The sequence below is a fragment of the Homarus americanus genome, unplaced genomic scaffold, assembly GCF_018991925.1.
Source record: "Homarus americanus isolate GMGI-L3 unplaced genomic scaffold, GMGI_Hamer_2.0 scaffold45698, whole genome shotgun sequence".
Taxonomy (NCBI): Eukaryota; Metazoa; Arthropoda; class Malacostraca; order Decapoda; family Nephropidae; genus Homarus; species Homarus americanus.
The window spans coordinates 13,103,828-13,124,048 of record NW_024735554.1 but is presented as its reverse complement, the minus strand read 5'-3'; the positions used below and the strand labels follow the sequence as shown (position 1 = coordinate 13,124,048).

General features: G+C 39.1%; 1 protein-coding gene across 2 annotated transcripts in view; it reads right to left on the bottom strand.

Annotated features, from left to right (window-relative positions):
- Window positions 1-20,221, bottom strand: part of LOC121871536 (cadherin-23-like) — a gene marked incomplete at its 3' end in the record, with an annotated part of 255,663 nt that overhangs the window by 199,889 nt on the left and 35,553 nt on the right. For both annotated transcript variants that reach the window (XM_042373970.1, XM_042373971.1), the window contains 3 exon segments: window positions 10,134-10,296; window positions 10,834-10,997; window positions 13,315-13,472. In XM_042373970.1, coding sequence (XP_042229904.1) covers window positions 10,134-10,296; window positions 10,834-10,997; window positions 13,315-13,472 — 485 coding nt within the window.

The following is a 20,221-nucleotide window of genomic DNA, read 5'->3' as shown; positions in this document are numbered from 1 at the left end:
GTAACTCCGTAATTAAAGATGAAGAAGTCATCCTTCAGCGCTGGAAAGAGCACTACCAGTCACTGCTCAACTGAAACACCGATGTGGATGTCCTGACTACCCAGCAGGTCCCTCAGCACCCAGAGCTAACCCACCTCAGCTATCCTCCATCCCTGGATGAGGTAACTACTGCCATCAAACGGATGAAAAATAACAAAGCCTCAGGGCCTGATGGAGTCCCAGCTGAGGTGTATATAGCAGGAGGACCTCTGCTTACCAGCCATTTCCACTCTCTCCTGGAGAATATATGGGAAAAAAAGAAAATCCCCAAAACTCTTAAAGTCGCCTCCATCGCTAATATTTATAAGAGCAAGGGAGACGGGTCAGACTGTGGCAATTACCGCGGGATCTCACTGCTGTCCTTAGCTGTCAAGATTATCGCCCGAGTCCTCCTAAACAGATTTTTTCCTGAGGAGGAAAACCTCCTCCCAGAATCTCAATGTGGCTTTAGACCATCATGTGGCACCACTGACATGATTTTTGCTGCCCGCCAGATACATAAAAAGTGCAGAGAACAGCGTTGTGACTTGTACATGGCCTTCATTGACCTAACGAAAGCCTTCGACTTGGTCAACAGGGAGGCCCTCTGGCGGACCCTCAGACGATTTTGCTGCCCACCAAAATTCCTCGCCATTGTGAGGCAACTCTACGATGGCATGAACGGCAGTGTCCCGCACAATGGCACCCAGTCTGAGTTCTTCCCCATCCAAATGGGGGTAAAACAAGGGTGTGTACTGGCACCAACTCTCTTTTTCATTTTCTTGGCTGCCTTCCTTACTTGTGCCAGTGCCAATTTAGCTGGTGGGATGGACATCGAGTACCGGATGAAGGGTCTTTTCAACATAAGACGACTCCAGGCAGGAACAAAGGTTTCGGCAGCTTCCATTACTGAGCTTCATTATGCAGGCGACGTCATCCTTGTCGCTCACACTAAATGCGATCTAAAGGAAATCTGGAACACCTACGCAGATGCGTATGCACACTTCGGTCTTGAGGTGAATGTACGTAAGATTCAGATTCTCTTTCAGCCTGCCCCTGGTTCAGCCACACCCCCACCATCCATCCAGATTAACATTACTATCCTCTCTAATGTTACCCACTTTTGGTGTTTCAATGCCCACCTGTCCACCACTGTGGACATTAATGAAAAGATTCAACATCTGATCAGATGTGCATCTCAAGCCTTTGGCAGACTCTGTGCCTGTGTCTTCAGCTGTCGGATGCTAAAATTATCTGCAAATTTGCACGTATATTGAACAGTGGTCCTCCCCACCCTGCAATATGGCAGCGAGACATGGGTCACATACAGGAGACACCTCAAGGCACTTGAAAACTTTCACCAACGTAGTCTACGTTCCATCCTCTGAGTTCACTGGGAAGATAAGAGAACAAATGGCAGTATTATCACTGACACAACTGTAGGAGCATCGAGGCTACCATTATCCATGAACAACTACACTGGACTAGTCATGTTACCCACATGGATGACAGTAGACTGCCAAAGCAGTTAATTTACAGTCACCTAATGAATAGTAAACGTAATGCTGGCGGTTAACTGAAAAGGTAAAGGGATAGTCTTAAGTTAAACCTGAAAAAGTGCCAAATTAACCCAGTCACCTGGGAGATGATTAATCCATACTGTAATGCTTGGATGAGCACCACACAAGAAGGTGTCAATACTTTTGAGTTAGCCCAACTGCATACCAAGGCAGACAAGCAGTAATGCTGGAAAGACGCTGCCGCCGCCCCTCCTACACTAGATATAGCCCTCTACACGTGCAAAGTCTGTGACTGACCCTGCCGGTCCTGTATTGGCCTTTCTAGTCACCTCCGAGCTCACCAACGAAGGTGACATCCTTAATAGCTCATATCATTGTATCATATCTGGATGATCATCATACATGATTCTAAGTGACAGGAAAGTACCTGTCGTAGCAGTGGGTGGGGGTGAATGTATGTGGAGGCAGTGAGCTGTACTGCTCACCAACTCACCCACATCCCTCCCTCTAATGTGACATCACGGCATACATACATCTCAGTCAGCTGAGTGACTGCTTGGTTGAACTGTATGGCATCGTTTAGATGCTCTGAGTTTGGAAGGAGCTATAAAATCTGTGCTATTGTATTTAATGATATGTTATGTATCAATTTTATTGTTTATCAATGCAGTTTTTGTAAACAAAGCAGTTATAACGCTACAGGTGGCATACATGTAAATGAATGACTTCAGTTGCGTTTGGATTGTTGGACTAATTAAGAATTTTTACTGAACAAGACCAAAGGGGACAAAGTTCAGATACCTGGAAGAGTCAGACAGTTGAAATTTGGAAAAGAGAAAATGCACTGTAGATTAAATAAAGTCCACGACATTGGAGTTACCATAAAGGTGGGGACGCTCTGCATACGGTGGCCTGACATGAATTGGGGAGGTTGTTGGGTGTTAGTGTGGGAACCAAATTTTACCAGGGAGTGCTGATATTAATTCTGATGCCCTAAATACTTTATCGTGAAATGTACAGCACCTTATACAGGTACAGTGAGTTCTGCTATAACGCGTGTTTTGATAACGCGAATTTGCTCTAACGCGATTTATGAATTCGGAACAATATTTGTATAACGCGAACGCTTGTTTGCTATAACGCGATTTTTGCTTACTATTTCTCCAATTTTGTGGTACAGTATTAACTGTGAATATGGTAAAGAAGAATATCTCCAAAAAGCATTCTGATGATAGAATTCCCGGTGATTATCGTAAAAGAAAGGATATAACACTTGAAGAGAAGCTCGATGTTATCAACCTCAAAATCACCCTTCTCCCCCATCAAGTTACATTCATATTTTTTCAAGGTAAAGTGTTAAATTTACTGTATGATTTCATTATTAGATATGAATGTAACATTTATTTAGACTGTGCTATCCTTTGTGTTAGGCTAACTACTAAATTTTTTCGATTTCGAGTAATCTGCACCAAACCCTATTTTCTCCATAAGCCCTGTTATTTCTATTACGCGATTTTCTATAACACGATATTTTACAAGAACACAATTATCGCGTTATAGCAGAACTACCTGTATAACCAAAATATTGGGGTGCTAGAGCAACCTCCCTTCCCACACCCATGTACTGGGTGGAGTGAGAGGGGTTAGAACGGTGTGGCACACACGAGAGAACTGATGAAGCATGGAGTGTGTTTGGGAAATGCGCATCTGCCAGTGGTTGGTCAAATATTTCTAAAAGCCTTGTGGAGAGGTGAATTTCAATCGCGAATTTTGAAAAAAGGGTCACAAATAATTTTTCATCAATAAGCAAATTTGCAAATACAGGGGGATAAGTATATACTGTACTCACTAGCAGATGCTGTTGTCTTGAACCTACAGTTGGCATATTCTGTCCACTCTGCTAAATGTAATACATAACTGAATTCACTTTTTAACACTTGCGATGGAGATGGGTATGGGATTAGTGGGTCTCATGTTACTGACCTGACCTGATATAATGTCAGATCACCCATTGTAATTAAGTTCTTCTCTCATTTACGGTGGAGGTGAGTTGGGGGATTAAAGGGTCTCATGACCTGAAGAATGATGTCTAGAATAAAGACAAAAGCTAAGGTGCTCCAGTGTTTCCCTTTTCATATACATATGGTACTTTCACACTTACTGACTGTACAGTACCTTATATGTAACTGTAATCACTGTGGTGTAATGGTCAGCATGCTCACCTTGCAAGTGAGCAGACCCAGGTTCAATCCCTGGGCAGGGTGAAACTATGGGCAAGTTACTTTATGCCATTTGCCCCTGTCTACCCAGCAGTAATTGGGAACCTAGATGTTAATCAATTTGCGGATCGTGTTCAGGGTATTGGTTAGCCAGTGCAGTTGGCAAGTTGCCGGGTCTTCTCGGACTATTCCTTGACACTGGGTCATGCAACTCGTTAACTCGGGGTGTGGTTGTTGTGGTGGCTACAGCTTCTACACCTTAAACAAATTCACGCCTAGGTGACCCTTGGGCCGGTCATCCTCGTTACACAAGGAGCAACCGTTATTTTATAATCACTGTTTTTGCTTTTAACACTTTTTTAAGGGGATCATCTTTTTTATTTTTTATTTTATGGATGGATTTACAGTACAGGGGGTCCCCAACTTACGAACGCCCACCAATAAGCATGGGGGTTAAACTTTAAATTTACAGTATTTTATTTACGTGATGACTTATTTTTTACTTTTATTTTCTGTATTTTATCATTCTTTTCTTCTTTTTTCTTAACTTAATTGATTTTAGATGTACAGTATATAAGGACTTAGGCTATGATATAGTGGGATTTTAAACATTGTTCTGTAAGAACGTTATGCACATAGCATGTGTTCCGTCTTCAAATCCAACTCAAGAACGTCCTCAGGAAAAGAACCCGTTCATAACTCGGGGACACCCTGTATATGAAATTTTAACACATTCAGGATCATCCAACAGTGTTTGCATTACAATTTCAGCAAATTTGGATGACATTTTTAATTAATATTGTGTTGTCTTTATTCTTTTTTATAATCAAAATTCAGCAAAATCTTTTGATGGAAATTATTTGTGCTTTTAACAATACAAAGAGCATGGACTGATGATATTTATGCTCTAGAACCAAACAATTAACCTCATTTAATGATAAAAAAAAAAAAAAAACACTAAAATAACCTATAAAACTCATCCAATTTTTTAATCATTTACATCTACGAAGACAACGACCCAAAGGGGGTAGCACCATAGTGCCAAATGTTTATAAACAGGAAAGATAACGACTGGAGAAGCATGTTGTTGAAGTAACTGTGACTTTGTATTTACAGACCTACAAGAAGTATGTGCACACATACTGACCTACAGTAAATATTTCAAAGATTCAAGTACAGTATAGTCTTCATTTACTCGGTCAATTGAACCCGTGGAGGTCCGCATAAAACGAGAAACGCGTAAACGAAATAACATAACATATGGGATTAATTGAAATAGAGACTGGCCCGACCCCCAAACTACACTTTTTCTGACACAATAGTACGTTGTAGTAAAAATACCATCTTAATTTTATGATGGTATGCACACACAATTAATATTTAAGAGAAATACAGTCGCCGGTTAATGTCCATTCAAATAAAGGACTCAACCCCCCTCTTCCCACGCTCGCTGGCTCTCCCTCCCTGAGAAATGTTTGGGAGAAAAGACTAGGTTTTTATGTTTAGTAATAAATAATACCTCAGACTATGTTTAAGATAATATAATTGCTGGATTCCTTGCAAGATTGTGAATAATTTGAATATAAACGTCATATATTTTGCACAAAAGATAAAATTTTTGCTCTCTCTAATAAAATTCTTAAATTAGATCTAAAATTTGCATGTCTAATGCAAATTTTAGGTTGTTTATATTCAAATTAATCACTATCTTATAAGAATTCCAGCAATGTAAATTATATTCTGGCCGGGTAATTTCTATGAATTTTATGAGCTAAAAACAAATATCTTCAGTAAACAAACAAATTATACTTCACCCAGACACAATACCTTACGTACGTTGTAGTAAAAATAACATCTTAATTTTATGATGGTATGCACACACAATTAATATTTAAGAGAATTATCAATAATATTAGGTTTTTTAACACTTACTTAGTAGAAGAGATGGCTGGGTACATGGGGATTGTGGTTGGTTCTGAGGCAGAGGGCAGATTATTGGCCCTCACTTGTATCACTTGTATCACCTGTATCACTATCCACCACAGAGGCTTGCAGGTCCTCTTTGTCAAACCCCTCAAAGTCCATATCCTCACTATCACTATCACTATCACTGACTTGGGCTGGCTGTGGTGGGTGGCGGGTGAAGAACCCGGTAATGTTTTGTTGACTGGGCGACCTTGTGTGCACCCTGCCCGCGCCGCTTTCCGCGTAAATGATGGAATGAACCGCGTAAATAAAAATTGTCTGTCTGGCAAGGTGCCGCGTAAATGACCAAACGTGTAAACCAAATCCGCGTAAATCGAGACTATACTGTATAGGTATTCCTAACATTAGTGAAAGTATCGTTAAACATGGGATAATATCTGTGGAGATGGCATATTACCATTATTACATGTCATGATTTTTCCAAAAATTTTATAGTTTCATTACAGTAAACAAAGGGAAAATGCCATCTCACAGACCACCTCATCTTCATGGTGAGTCAAGCTATCACCAAACTGGATTTTGACCTCATGTTAAGCGAGAATGGGTGTTAAAAATTTTATATCACAAAGTTGAATTAACATTAGGTGAATTAACGCTAAATGATGGATGTGTGTGCTGTATACATAATTACAGGGGGTCCCTAGGTTTTAAATGTGTTCTGTTCCTGAGGACATTGTTAAGTCAGAAATGTATGTAAGTCGGAACACATGCTATGTGCATACCGTACTTAGAGAAACAATGTTTAAAATCCCACTATATCATAGCCTAAGTCCTTATATACATCTAAAATCACTTAATTTAAGAGAAGAAATAAATAGAATGACAAAATAGTGTAAATGCATGTAAAAAATTAAGTCATCTGATGAATAAAATACTGTAAATTTAAAGTTTAACTCCGTTCTTATCAGTGGGCATACTTAAGTCGAGGACCCCCTGTACAGCATTGCAATAACCAAAGTAACTGTTCAATGGATAATTTTAGATGATTCCAAAAGCACCCGCTGACGAATTAGGCATGAAAAACAACTCTCTTGTTAATGGAATTATTCATAATGATTACAGATGATACTGGTATTGAGAGTTTGGGGAAATCCACTGCCAAGACCCACACTGAGATAAACAAAACCTAGCAGCCATTGTGCAGTGTGTGTGATGATGTCACAACCATTCAGTTTGCACCATAACGTGCTATGAATTCCTGTAGTGTACATAGTGCATAACAGAATGCAGTCGCAATAGCACTGTTCAGGAATCAAGTGTAAGTGAGCCAATTAGTTATAAAACACATGGTTAACCAGCTGATGGGAAAATTTACTTTATTAATTTAAAAGACTTGGGGAGACCAGGGCATTAGGGTGTGTCATAGGAGGGAAGATCAGCTAAAACTAATGGCCCATCACTTTTTTGGTAGATTTTAGTGTATATAAACAGAAAATAATTTCAGTTTCAATATTTTGCAACCTTTTGCTAGGTAAATTTTAGCGTGAAATTTATCGAAAATCTAACGTACAGCTGCATTAGTGCATTACAATTAAATAGTGAACATTGCTTTCTGACTTCATTCTTTAACAACCCAACTAACAATATTTTTTCTGTTTCAGATTCTGATGCATTTATAAGTTGATAATATTTGCGATGGCTGCTTGTGTCAGGACGAGGAACCAAAAATCCAGCCATCTCAGTCACTATCTTGGGTCTGGGAGAGAGCTCCTGAAGTCGAGTTGCCTACATTGAGAGATGCTTTGAGATACGGTGTTTTAATCAGGCAAATCAGTGAAAAGAACCAAAAAACTTACACAAACAAAGACATTGCCAGTGATATGACCAAAGCTGTCTGGCACAGTACACTCTGGCTAACGCTCAGTTCAAGCCTCCAGTCATAACAAGTCAGAAGAAGATTAGTGAGAGACGCTAGCCAGTTGGGAAAAGGCAAGAGATATCTCTTGGGAGAGGAAAACTTGCAGTTAAGGACAGCTTTGCCAAACAACTGGACCAGTTATTTGACATAATTACTTGCAAGTGCCCAATTGTTCTCTGTCCTGAGTTTGGATCGTCGTGACTGTAAATCCGAACCACATCTCCTGTATTTGCAAGCGTGAACTGAAGATTCCTGTGATCGAACTGGCATTTGTCAAAGCACAAGAGAGACTGGCAGTATAGGGGCTCTCATGATTTCTAGCCAAGATATTCCGGAGTCCAAGAGACAGGAGGCTGCCACAGAGAGACAGAAGAGGAGAAGAGTTGCCGAGGAAAAGAGACTTGAGAAGGCCCAGGGTGAGGTAAAAAAGGCCGATGATTGAGTCAAGCTGATTCAGTTTAATGACTTCCCCATGGCTGATCCGAGTGCTGACCAGGAGAATGGTGACTTTGTCCCTAACCCAGAAAATAATGATCCCAAACCTTCCAGGCATAAGATTCGAAATAGGAAAGATATCCCGAGCATAGCTCTGGCCAGCATGCGACACCACACTGGTCTCAGAGAAACTGCAGAGATAGCAACAGCTGCCTGGATTGACGGTGGTTTGATAACACCTGATGATGTTCACCTGGTGATAGATCATAACAAAGTAAGGAGAGCTCAGGAGAAACTTGTCAGTAACCTAGAAGAGGAGTTTGATAAGGGGATAAGAGAAAATGGAATCAATTGTTTGTTCTTTGATGGGAGAAGGGATGACACTAAAGTGTTCATGAAAGTTGGAGATTCTGACAAGTTGTTCCCTGCCATGGTGAAGGAGGAACACTACTCCTGCTGCAGTGAACCAGGAGGGAAGTATTTGTGGCATTTCACTCCAGAGAAAGATGACATCAGGAAACCAGCTGAGATAGTGGCAGATAACATTGTGAACTGGCTCAGAGAGAGGAACGTAGACCAGACCCTGCAGGCCATTGGAGGGGACCAACACGAACACAGGGTGGCAAGGGGGGTCAAACAGTGGATAGAGCGGAAGATTGGGAGGAAGCTGGTCTGGATTGTTTGTGACCTCCACACCAACGAGTTGCCACTCAGACATCTGATCCAGGAGCTGGATGGCAAGACTCTTTCAAACAACAGATGGTCTGGTCCTCTTGGCAAGATGCTGGACTCTGCCACTGAGTTAGAAATAAATCCGAGCTTTGAAAAAATCACAGTTGGCCCTCCACTCGTTGAGCTTGCACATACTGTCATTGACGACCTGAGTACTGACCAGTACTATGGTTACATGATTTGCAGTGCCATCAAAACTGGGGTCATGCCTGATAGACTTGCTTACCTGCAGATAGGTCCAGTCTCACATTCTAGGTGGCTCACAACGGCTCTCAGGTTCTGCAGAATTTGGGTCGCTCATCATAAACTGAAAGGGAACCAGCTTCACAACCTGAGACTTATTGTCCAATTCATCGTGAGTCTACTTGCCAAATTGGTTCAACACCAAGGTCAAGTCATCGTTCTCCGAAGGTCCGAGGCATGTTCTCTTCCAGCTTGAGCTCCTGAGGAGTCAGCCAAGGAAGGTTGTTCAGATTGTGGGGCAGACTGTGAGGAGATCTTCCTGGTATGCTCATCCCGAGGCAGTTCTGCAGACAATGCTCTGCAGTAAGAATGAGGAGGAGAGAAGAGTGGCAGTCAAAAAGATCTTGGATATGAGACTTATGAGAGGATCTGGGCATGACGAATCAGTTGGTGACGATTCCTTCAGGGTCAGGAAGACTCCTGAAGTCAATCTAGGTGCCAAGACCCTCACTGATCTCATAGATCTGGATAACATCCAGGCTGGCAGTGAGCCCCCTCTTACCTGCAGCCTCACCAATGTTCAAGTCAGAGCTTTCCTGGACAACCCCATGCATGTCCCTGCCTGGCCCTCGCACACCCAGAGTATAGAGCGTTGTGTACAGCAAGTGAGCGAGGCCAGCAGTCACGTGTACAGCCAGGAGAGGAGGGAAGGCTACATCCGAGCTCAGGTGGTCAGCAGGGAGGTGATGAGTAGAAACAGAAGCAAGAAAGACATGTTCTCTATGGTGTGCAGCAACACCGGGTCGTAGTAGTAAAACCGGTTTTTGTATTTGATGATTTTGTTTTCTAAAGGAATATTAAATTTAATAAATGTGTCAAGATCATTCGTTTCACTATTCTGGATCATTTTCATCCTAATAAATTAACCTGATACATTTACTTTACTTTAAATAAGCTATTTAGTGGTGTTGGTAAAAGGGTGGGAATACTGAATTTTCATAAGATTTCAAGTTAAAATTTACCAAGCAAAAAATGAAAACTTTTCAAATCTGAAGATATCACATGATTCTGCACATAGAACTACATCATTAATACCATGGGCCGATTTTTCAAACTCAAAAAAAAAAAATTCGCCTCCGTATGACACACCCTACCAGGGCATAGGGCATTCTCTCTACTTACTCAATAGAGATTGTGACGTTGTCATTGAGGTCAGGATCCTTTGCACGGACTGTAAGAATTTTCGTTCCAGCTCCTGCATTTTCCGTGACTGTTTGATCTTCATAAGAGCCCACAAACTCTGGGGGCGAGTCATTCTCATCCTCAATAGTAATTTTAACATGACCTGTTCCAGAAGAAATACAAGAAAATGTAACAAATTATTGGTAAAGGCGTGCTGGAAAGAGAAAGTTTTGGCAGAGGTGTAAAAGGAAGATAAAGTGTTGGTATTGTTAAGGGGAGAAGATAAAGTGTTGGCACTACTGAGAAGGGACAATGAAGTACTGATAATGTTGTGGAGGGAAGCTAAGGTGTTGGTATAGTTGTGGAGGGAAGCTAAAGTGTTGGCATGGTTGTGGAGGGAAGCTAAAGTGTTGGCATGGTTGTGGAGGGAAGCTAAAGTGTTGGCATGGTTGTGGAGGGAAGCTTAAGTGTTGGCATGGTTGTGGAGGGAAGAGGAAATATTTTAAATGTTGCAGAGTTATATTAGTGTTGTGACTGATGTGGAGGGATGTGTGAAAAAAATAAAAAATAAACTGAAAGTCAGACTCAGGTGCCAAAACCCTACACCTCTAAATTGATATTTGAGTTATGCTCATAAAGATGATCAGAAAAACAATTACGTATGTCAATTGCAATCTAATGCCTTAATGATTAGTCTTACCTGTTGTGCTGTTGTTATTGACGACTGTGTTCTCATCAACAGCTTTAATTTGAAGATTAATGGTGTCTACTATTTCCCGATCCGGTGTTTCCTGACCAACTTTTAAAACTCCTAAGTATTTGTTCTCTAAAGGGATTGAATCATCATTATCCACCGTAAACCACCTGAAAAGAACCAAATCATCAACAATACTTTACTGCCATTTTCCACACTCGTTTGGGTTAGTCATGATTACCCAAAGGCAGCTCTCCAATTTGCAAGGTCTCTTACAGTCTCTTGTCAGTTTCTTAACTATTATTTTGTTTGTATGCTTTCTCAAGGACTGAAACTGTGCCTACAATCCACCATTAATAGGGTCATACAGTGTACACAGTGATAGCACAATGAGATATATTCGTTGATGAGAACTGAAAAAGAAAGTACTACAAGGAAATAATAGTTGAAAAAAAAATAACAAGCTAATATCCTGAAAGGCATTCTATTACCGACGCAAAGAAAGTTTTTTTATTTTATTTTTTTCTAAAAGATTGAGTGGGCATATCCACCATTCATAGAAAATGCAGTGTACATAGAGATGGCACATAGATACCGACAAATCGCCAAGGTGAACTGAAAAAAAAAGGAGACGAAAAACAGAAGACAACTCAAAAGGCAACACTGGGAGCACAGTGACACAGAGGTTAAAACACCAACAGGAGGCAGTTAGGTTTTATTTTATTTTTTTCTTCTTCCTTTTTAAATAACACTGAATTGCCATTAGGGCACAATCACCTCCATATTTTACTTTACTTAGACTTCAATTAGTAGATGTGATTATTAAGGAAGTCATCCCACTGAGAGGTATATCTCTTATTCAGATGAAATAAATTGTGTTGCCCGATGGATGACACTAGCCATAATGGCCTATACCCAGGCAGCGGAACGGGGCTTTTAAAGGGACCTTGATGCTAAGGCCCTGCTACCAGGACACAAATTAAAAGCAGTAATAATAAGGATCAATATTATCATTATTATTAAGTCGACAATTAGGACTCCATTGCTTGGTAAACTGGTGGGCTTAAAGCTGAGTAGATCTGTAGAGTCTGTACCCCCCCCCCCCCTTCCGAACAGCAACATCCATGGGGGGTCCGAAACCAAAGGGGTAAACCGGTAGTGACACATGTGTGTTTGGGACTGGCTGGGAACATATCTCATTGAACCCCATGTTATAAAGCTCCCTATTATTAATAATTCACCTAGCGATGGGGTTTTCAGGAATCTAGCCAATCGTTTATCGATGTTCACCTGTATACAGTATTACCCCGCTTTACGCGGTTTCACTTAACATGATTTCGCATATACGCGGTGCCTCGCCAGAACCGAACTTTCACTTAACGCGGTTCATCTACTCATATACGCGGTGAAGTAAAATGTTTTTTTTTTTTTTATTTAGCTCATAAAATCCATACAAATTACCTGGCAAGAATATAATTTACATTGCTGGAATTCTTACAATATGATGATCATTTTGAATATAAACATCATAGATTTTGCATTAGACATACAAATTTTAGATATAATGTTTACTCTGAGTAAATATGTTATCTTTTGTGCAAAATATATGACATTTATATTCAAAATATTCCTGGTCTTACAAGGAATCCAACAATGTCAATTATATTATCCTAACTTTAGTTTGAGGTATTATTTATTACTAAAAAGGTAAATATTCTGGTTTTCCCACACATCTGGTAGGGAGGGTTGGTGGGGGGTGGGGGAGAGGGAGGGACCGACCGACCATCTGGCACAGTGTGAAGAATATTTTTTTTTTATTAACTGAAGATATTTGTTTTAGCTCATAAAATTCATGCAAATTACTCGGCCAGAATATAATTTACATTGCTGGAATTCTTACAATTTGATGATCATCTTGAATATAAACATCATAGATTTTGCATTTGACATACAAATTTTAGATATAATGTTTACTCTGAGTAAATATGTTATCTTTTGTGCAAAATATATGAAATTTATATTCAAAATATTCCTGGTCTTACAAGGAATCCAGCAATGTCAATTATATTATCCTAACTTTAGTTTGAGGTATTATTTTTTTAAATCTAGTGGTTTTCCCCCCAAAATTTCTCAGAGAGGGAAGAGCCAGCAGTGTAGTGTGAGAAGAGGGGGAGGGAGTCGAGTCCATTATTTGAATGGACATTAACTTGGCAACTGTATTTCTCTATTTCTCTTAAGTATTAATTGTGTGCATGTACCATCATAAAATTAAGATGTTGTTTTTACTAGAACATAGGTATTGTGTCGGAAAAAGTAGAGTTTGGGGGTCGGGCCAGTCTCTATTGGAATTAATCCCATATGTTCTGTTGTTCCATTTACGCGGATTTCACTTTCCGCGGTACCCTGTGGGTTCAATTGACCGAGTAAATCGGGGTACTACTGTATATATATTTCTCTCTCAAAAATATCAGAAAATAAGAAACTCACTTGTCAATTTTTGCATCAACAAGATTGTTATCCTTTAATGCTTCTGAATGATCCCAGTCAATGTGAAAGGTGATATGAGCTCCAGCATCTTTGTCTCTTGCAGTAATTTTTCCAATGGTAGAAGTTGTAGGCGTGTTCTCCATCACCATCATATTAGGCTGTAAGGAATATTGATACATAAGTACTGCATAATAAATGAAGGAAGAATCCTCACATCTTGTTTTCTCATGGAGCTGGTGCAGGGTACCTATGTATACTTGTACATGGAGTTAGAAATAAGGTTCTCAAGTGACCCAGGCCTTTGTCTGGAACCTAACAGGTGAATTACTATTTAATATAAAAATATCCTTTACCATTACATCCATTTCCAATATAGAAGATTCTAGATAGCAATTAAGGTATCGTGTAAAGGGAAAAGGCCTGAGGGTCCTTGTCACCACATACAGTAAGCATGTATATACCCTCAATCCTCTATTACTGATATCATTCAGAAAACAGGATTTCAGGTCCATTCTTTACTTCTAATACAAGTTCCACTCAATAACAACTCTGTATACCCAAGCTAGTAAAAAAAAGGGAGGTAGAAGGTAACAAAAGTCCCCAAGTGCTCATATAGAATAACACTAACCTGAGAATTATAAAATTCAAGCAGGAACTTACCTAAATGACTCAAGTACTACACATTCCACAGGGGCAGATCCAGGGGGGGGGGGGGTTCCTGGGGTTCCGAATGTCCCCTTTTCATCAGAAAATTCCAACACTTTTCCTTTAATGCAATATTGTACTCAGGCATTTTATATAGAAAAAAAATAAATACTAATGACCTTAGAATATCTCCTAATATAAAGTGCATATGGCTTCAAAATGGCCTCAAAATTCCCATGATATTGGTCAGATTTCCAAAAAAATTCTAGGGGACCCCCCTGATAATCCTGGATCCGCCCCTGTTCCAGGTCAATAGCAAGTTCATTTAGAAATCAGTCAATGAATGTCCTGGCCAGTACTCAGTCAATAAATGTAGCAAGGATCCCCTGTACCTAAGAACGATTACCAAACACATGATACATGCAAAATTGGACTACGCTACCATACCAACATTGTCAGAAACAGCATGTCAGTATTCATTTCAGGTATATCCTGTTTGAAATCAGCCCCCAGCTTATGTTCAGTTTTGCCTCTGTGCTCAGGACTGTATTACTATGTATTCTCATTCAAGTGCAAGTGCAAGTAGTAGTGGTAAAAGATCACGAAAAGGAGTTCTATTTGACATAAAACTGGGCGTGTTAAGGAGGTCTGATGAGGGAGAAGAACTCAGCTACATCACCAAAACACTGGACCTTGCTACCTCAACTGAGGGAACAATCCATGATAAAAAGAGACAGAATTAAGGTTAGTGCAAAACCTGCTACTCCTTTAACTGCCCATACACTGTATTTGCACTGAAGAGATGTGATCCTAAATATGGAATGCCTCCTGAGTGTGTGGATTGAGGACCAAACCAAATGAAATGTGCCTAAACACTATGATCATTCAGGAAAAAGCAAAAAGTTTGTATGATGATTTAGTGAAGAAACAAGGTGCAAGTTCTGATGCAAAACCCTCTCATGCCAGTAAAGGCTGGTTTGAAAGGTTTAAGAAATGCCTAAGCTTACATAATACAGGTTGTACCTCTCTAGTCCGGCAACCTCGGGACCTGACCGGTGCCGGACCATGGAAATTGCAGGACCATGGAAATTCACCCTTTTCCTGGATAGATAGTGATTTGTGCTTATGCCTGGAAGCACTAGCACCACTTTCTCTGCGTCATGGTCTCTTTGAAGACATATTGAAGGGTTAAATGTCGTATAGTAGCTTCTTAAATTTCGCGAGTTTTTAATTCTTAACGTATTTTATTGGAACACACAAAAAAATAAATAAATAAAAATATTGACGGCGGAAACTTGAATTTCGACGGGTTTGAACGGCCCGCCAATGTGCAGACGACGTGCATAATAGTGTAAACAGCGTCATTTCTCTTATGTACAAAGGATTCATTATTGTTTATTACTGAATGTCTTTTTTATTGAATTAATGTTTATGTGTGCAAAATGAGCAATACAATTCATTAATAATACGTAGAATATTAAAACACACGAGGAAATGACAAAGCATTGTTTTCGTTGATTACAAAACCAGTGACTGACTGGTTCTACATATAAAACTGAAGAAAATAAGACCTTGGTTGTAGCTGTAGTAAAATTAATATGGTTGTCTTAAGTAATGTTATTTAATGTTAATAAATGGAACAATAGAAGTAGCTAACGATAATGGTAAAGAAAAAAGAGAGATCGCATATGTAAATGCGCATGCGCACACGTGAAAACATATCGTCATTACTTTACATAAGAATATGAAAGCAACACTTATTTACTGTTCATATATATTTTAATTAATGTTTCTGAATTTGTTTTTATTGAATTAATGTACGTGTGTGCAAAATTAACAATACAATTTATTAATAATACGTGGAATATTAGAGGAGACGAGACGGCTGCCGGCATTGTTTATGTTAAAGCTTACGAAACCAGTGACTGATTGGTTCTACATATAAAACTGAAGAAAATAAGACCCTGAGTTTAGCTGTAGTAAAATTAATGTAAAAAATGAATATGGTTGCTTGAAGTACCTGTAATGTTATTTAATGTTAATAAATGGAACAATATAAGTAGCTAACCATTAATGGTAAAAAAAAAAGTGAGACTGCTCGTATGTAAGTGCGCACATGTGAAAATATATCGTCATTACTCTACATAAGAATATGAAAGCAACACTTATTTACTGCTCATATATATTGAAGGGTTAAATGTTGTACTCTGTATAGACAAGCAGAGAGAGAGAGAGAGAGAGAGAGCAGCCGAACTGCCGGATGTAAACAAACCTTAATTTCCCGCGGCTTTTTTTTTTTTTAAGGGGATTAGCCCACCCGGGCATAGGTCACTGACCCACATTGGGGCCTGAGGGGCAAAAAATTAATACTCCTGTAATAATAATAATAATTCAGATAAGTAAAAAAAAAAGAAAAAAAAGAAAAAGAAAATGCTGCCTATCTACCTATTGGACAAACCAAAATCGTTCCGGACCACTGGAGTTTCCGGACCACAGAATGCCGGACTAGAGAGGTACAACCTGTATTAAGAAGGTTGGTGAAGCAGCCAGTGCTGATACTGAGGCTGCAAAGAAATATCCAGCAGAACTGAAGGCATCTATTGAAGCAGATGGCTACAGACCAGAACAAGTGTACAAAGTTGATGAATCGGCCTGTTTTGAAAGTGCATGTCTGCCAGGACATTTATTTCAAGTGAAGGAAACTCAGCTCCAGGCTTCAAAGGATCGTCTAACACTTCTGTTGATAGGTAATGCTGCTGGAGATAAGAAGCTAAAGCCCTTGCTTATGTACCACTCTGAAAATCCAAGGGCTTTCAAGGGCTATGCCAAACCTAAATTACCTATGATATGGTGAACATAGCCTCAAATTTGCAAGAGGCATGGAATACCCAATGAGTGGCTACAAGGAGCTCTATATTAAAAAAATTGTGCCATCAACAATAAACTACTACTTTTAAAAAAGAATTTGCCCCAAGACCACAGCCAGCAGCAACTGAAGAAGATGATGATGATTTACAGGGAGAGGCAGGAGTCAGCAGTGACCCTCCGTCTTTCTCCCAGAAACTCCAATTGCATCACCTAATCTCACTCAGCACTCAACATTGTTTCTGGTAAGTTAAATTCGAGTGCTTTGTGCATTTATTACCACGTTACATCATGAACGAATTATTGCATGTGCTTAAAACTGTCTATTTTTTGGCTGCAAAAAATTTCTGTAGGAACGCATCTTAACTTATATAATGGGAGTCGAAGACAAAAATGCTCTTGCGTTACGGAATTTTGCATTATGGAAAATTTTTCAGGAACTGACCCTTTTGATAACCCGGAGGATAACTGTACTTTCCTCTGCAATGTCACTGTCAGGATCACTCTCATCCCCACCCTGTCTTTCCTCTGCCTCTGTCTCTCTCCATACTCCACACTTTCTAATTTCACGACTAAACTGATAGAAAGACAGGATTTCTTGGGTACAGTACCAGCAGGACAGTTTTCAGGATGTTCTCAGGCATGGTGATGGCTTTCTTTAATGTTGGGCTAAAAAAATTATCTACGGAACAGAGCCAGATGTTGTCACCAAGGTAGAAAGCATGAGACTGAATTTTGGCGGGATGGGACTAGGAATGAGTGGGCCAGTCCATGTTTTTGATAAATGTTCACTGAATGTTCCTTATATTTTGGCCTTTAACCACATCTCATTTCATATCTAATGTAAAAGTAATGAACCATTTTAGCAGAACTTCTTGCTGGCACAGTTGAAGGTTGCTTTCCACTCACATATTTTGGTATAGAGAAGGTTTTAAGAAAATTACCAACAACAGAAGTCAGTAAATATGATGGCCAAGTTCCTGACCTGACTCCCTGGGTCAATACAAGAATAGTGTTGTACCTATTTGGTGGAGTGGAACAATTTTTAGCAAAGTGGTGCATTCCAAAGTAGCTTGGGCAAAAGTTTTAAAATTTGCATAACAAGAAAAATATATTTCACCTAAAATACATTGCACACTAGAAGAAGGATTCACTAATTCATGAATAATGTATATATGAAAAATTATAAGTAGTGTGAATGGATATAGTGAGGACTGCCTGTCCTGGAAAAACAGTCTGTCTGTTTTTACTTACAATTTGACAGTAATGAATATAGTACGCCCAGATAATTCGCTGATTTTTATTTCGCAGTCCTCTATTATTTGCGAATGACACCCTGGATGCACCCAAAAATGTCTCCGGGTAGCTTTAACATTGCCAGCACTTTTGCGGCTGGGACAGGGAGCTATTCGTTCTACAGACAGTAATTTCCTTTACCTGTATTGTATATATGTGTGTGTGTGTGTGTAGACACACACACACACACACACACACACACACACACACACACACACACACACACACACACAAAACACATACACATAAATAATAATGGGAAAATACTTTCACAAATAATCAGAAACAAATGCAGTATTAAAAATTTTGAATCTGCCCTCAAGTCCTGCTCTGTGCTTTATTAATAACAAAGCATGGAGTGGATTTGAGGGTAGACTCAACATTTTTAATAATACATTTGTTTCTGATTATTTGTGAGAGGATTTTCCATTATTATTTATTTGTACAGTACAGTACAGTAGTACCCCGATTTACGCGGTCAATTGAACCCACAGGGTACCGCGTTAAGTGAAATCCGCGTAAATGGAACAACAGAACATATGGGATTAATTCCAATAGAGACTGGCCCGACCCCCAAACTCTACTTTTTCCGACACAATACCTATTTTCTAGTAAAAATAACATCTTAATTTTATGATGGTACATGCGCACAATTAATACATAAGAGAAATAGAGAAATACAGTCGCCAAGTTAATGTCCATTCAAATAATGGACTCAACTCCCTCCCCCTCTTCTCACACTACACTGCTGGCTCTTCCCTCTCTGAGAAATTTTGGGGGGAAAACCACTAGATTTTAATAAATAATACCTCAAACTAAAGTTAGGATAATATAATTGACATTGCTGGATTCCTTGTAAGACCAGGAATATTTTTAATATAAATGTCATATATTTTGCACAAAAGATAACATATTTACTCAGAGTAAACATTATATCTAAAATTTGTATGTCTAATGCAAAATCTATGATGTTTATATTCAAAATGATCATCAAATTGTAAGAATTCCAGCATTGTAAATTATATTCTGGCCGGGTAATTTGTATGAATTTTATGAGCTAAAACAAATATCTTCAGTTATTAAAAAAAAAAAATATTCTTCACGACACTATCTGTCAATCAAAGTACCCCACCCTGCCTCCCCCCCTCTTCCAACCGCGCCAGATGGTCGGTCCGTCCCAACCCTCCCTCCAAGAGAAATGTTGGGTGAAAAACTAGATTTTAACATTTAGTATTAAATAATACTTCAGATTAAAGTTAGGATAATATTATTGACATTGCTGGACTCCTTGTAAGACCAGGAATATTTTGAATATAAATGTCATATATTTTGCACAAAAGATAACATATTTACTCAGAGTAAACATTATATCTAAAATTTGTATGTCTAATGCAAAATCTATGATGATTATATTCAAAATGATCATCATATTGTAAGAATTCCAGCAATGTAAATTATATTCTGGCAGGGTAATTTGTATGAATTTTATGAGCTAAAACAAATATCGTCAGTTAATAAAAAAAAAAAAATATTCTTCACACCGTGCCAGATGGTCGGTCGGTCCCTCCCTCCCCCCCACCCCCACCAACCCTCCCTACCAGATGTGTGGGAAAACCAGAATATTTACCTTTTTAGTAATAAATAATACCTCAAACTAAAGTTAGGATAATATAATTGACATTGCTGGATTCCTTGAAAGACCAGGAATATTTTGAATATAAATGTCATATATTTTGCACAAAAGATAACATATTTACTCAGAGTAAACATTATATCTAAAATTTGTATGTCTAATGCAAAATCTATGATGTTTACATTCAAAATGATCATCATATTGTAAGAATTCCAGCAATGTAAATTATATTCTGGCTGGGTAATTTGTATGAATTTTATGAGCTAAATAAAAAAATAAAAAATATTATACTTCACCGCGTATATGAGTAGATGAACCGCGTTAAGTGAAAGTTCGGTTCTGGCGAGGCACCGCGTATATGCGAAATCCCGTTAAGTGAAACCGCGTAAAGCGGGGTAATACTGTATGTGTTTTGTGTACGTGTGTCTACACATATGTACAGTATATATATACAATACAGGTAAAAGA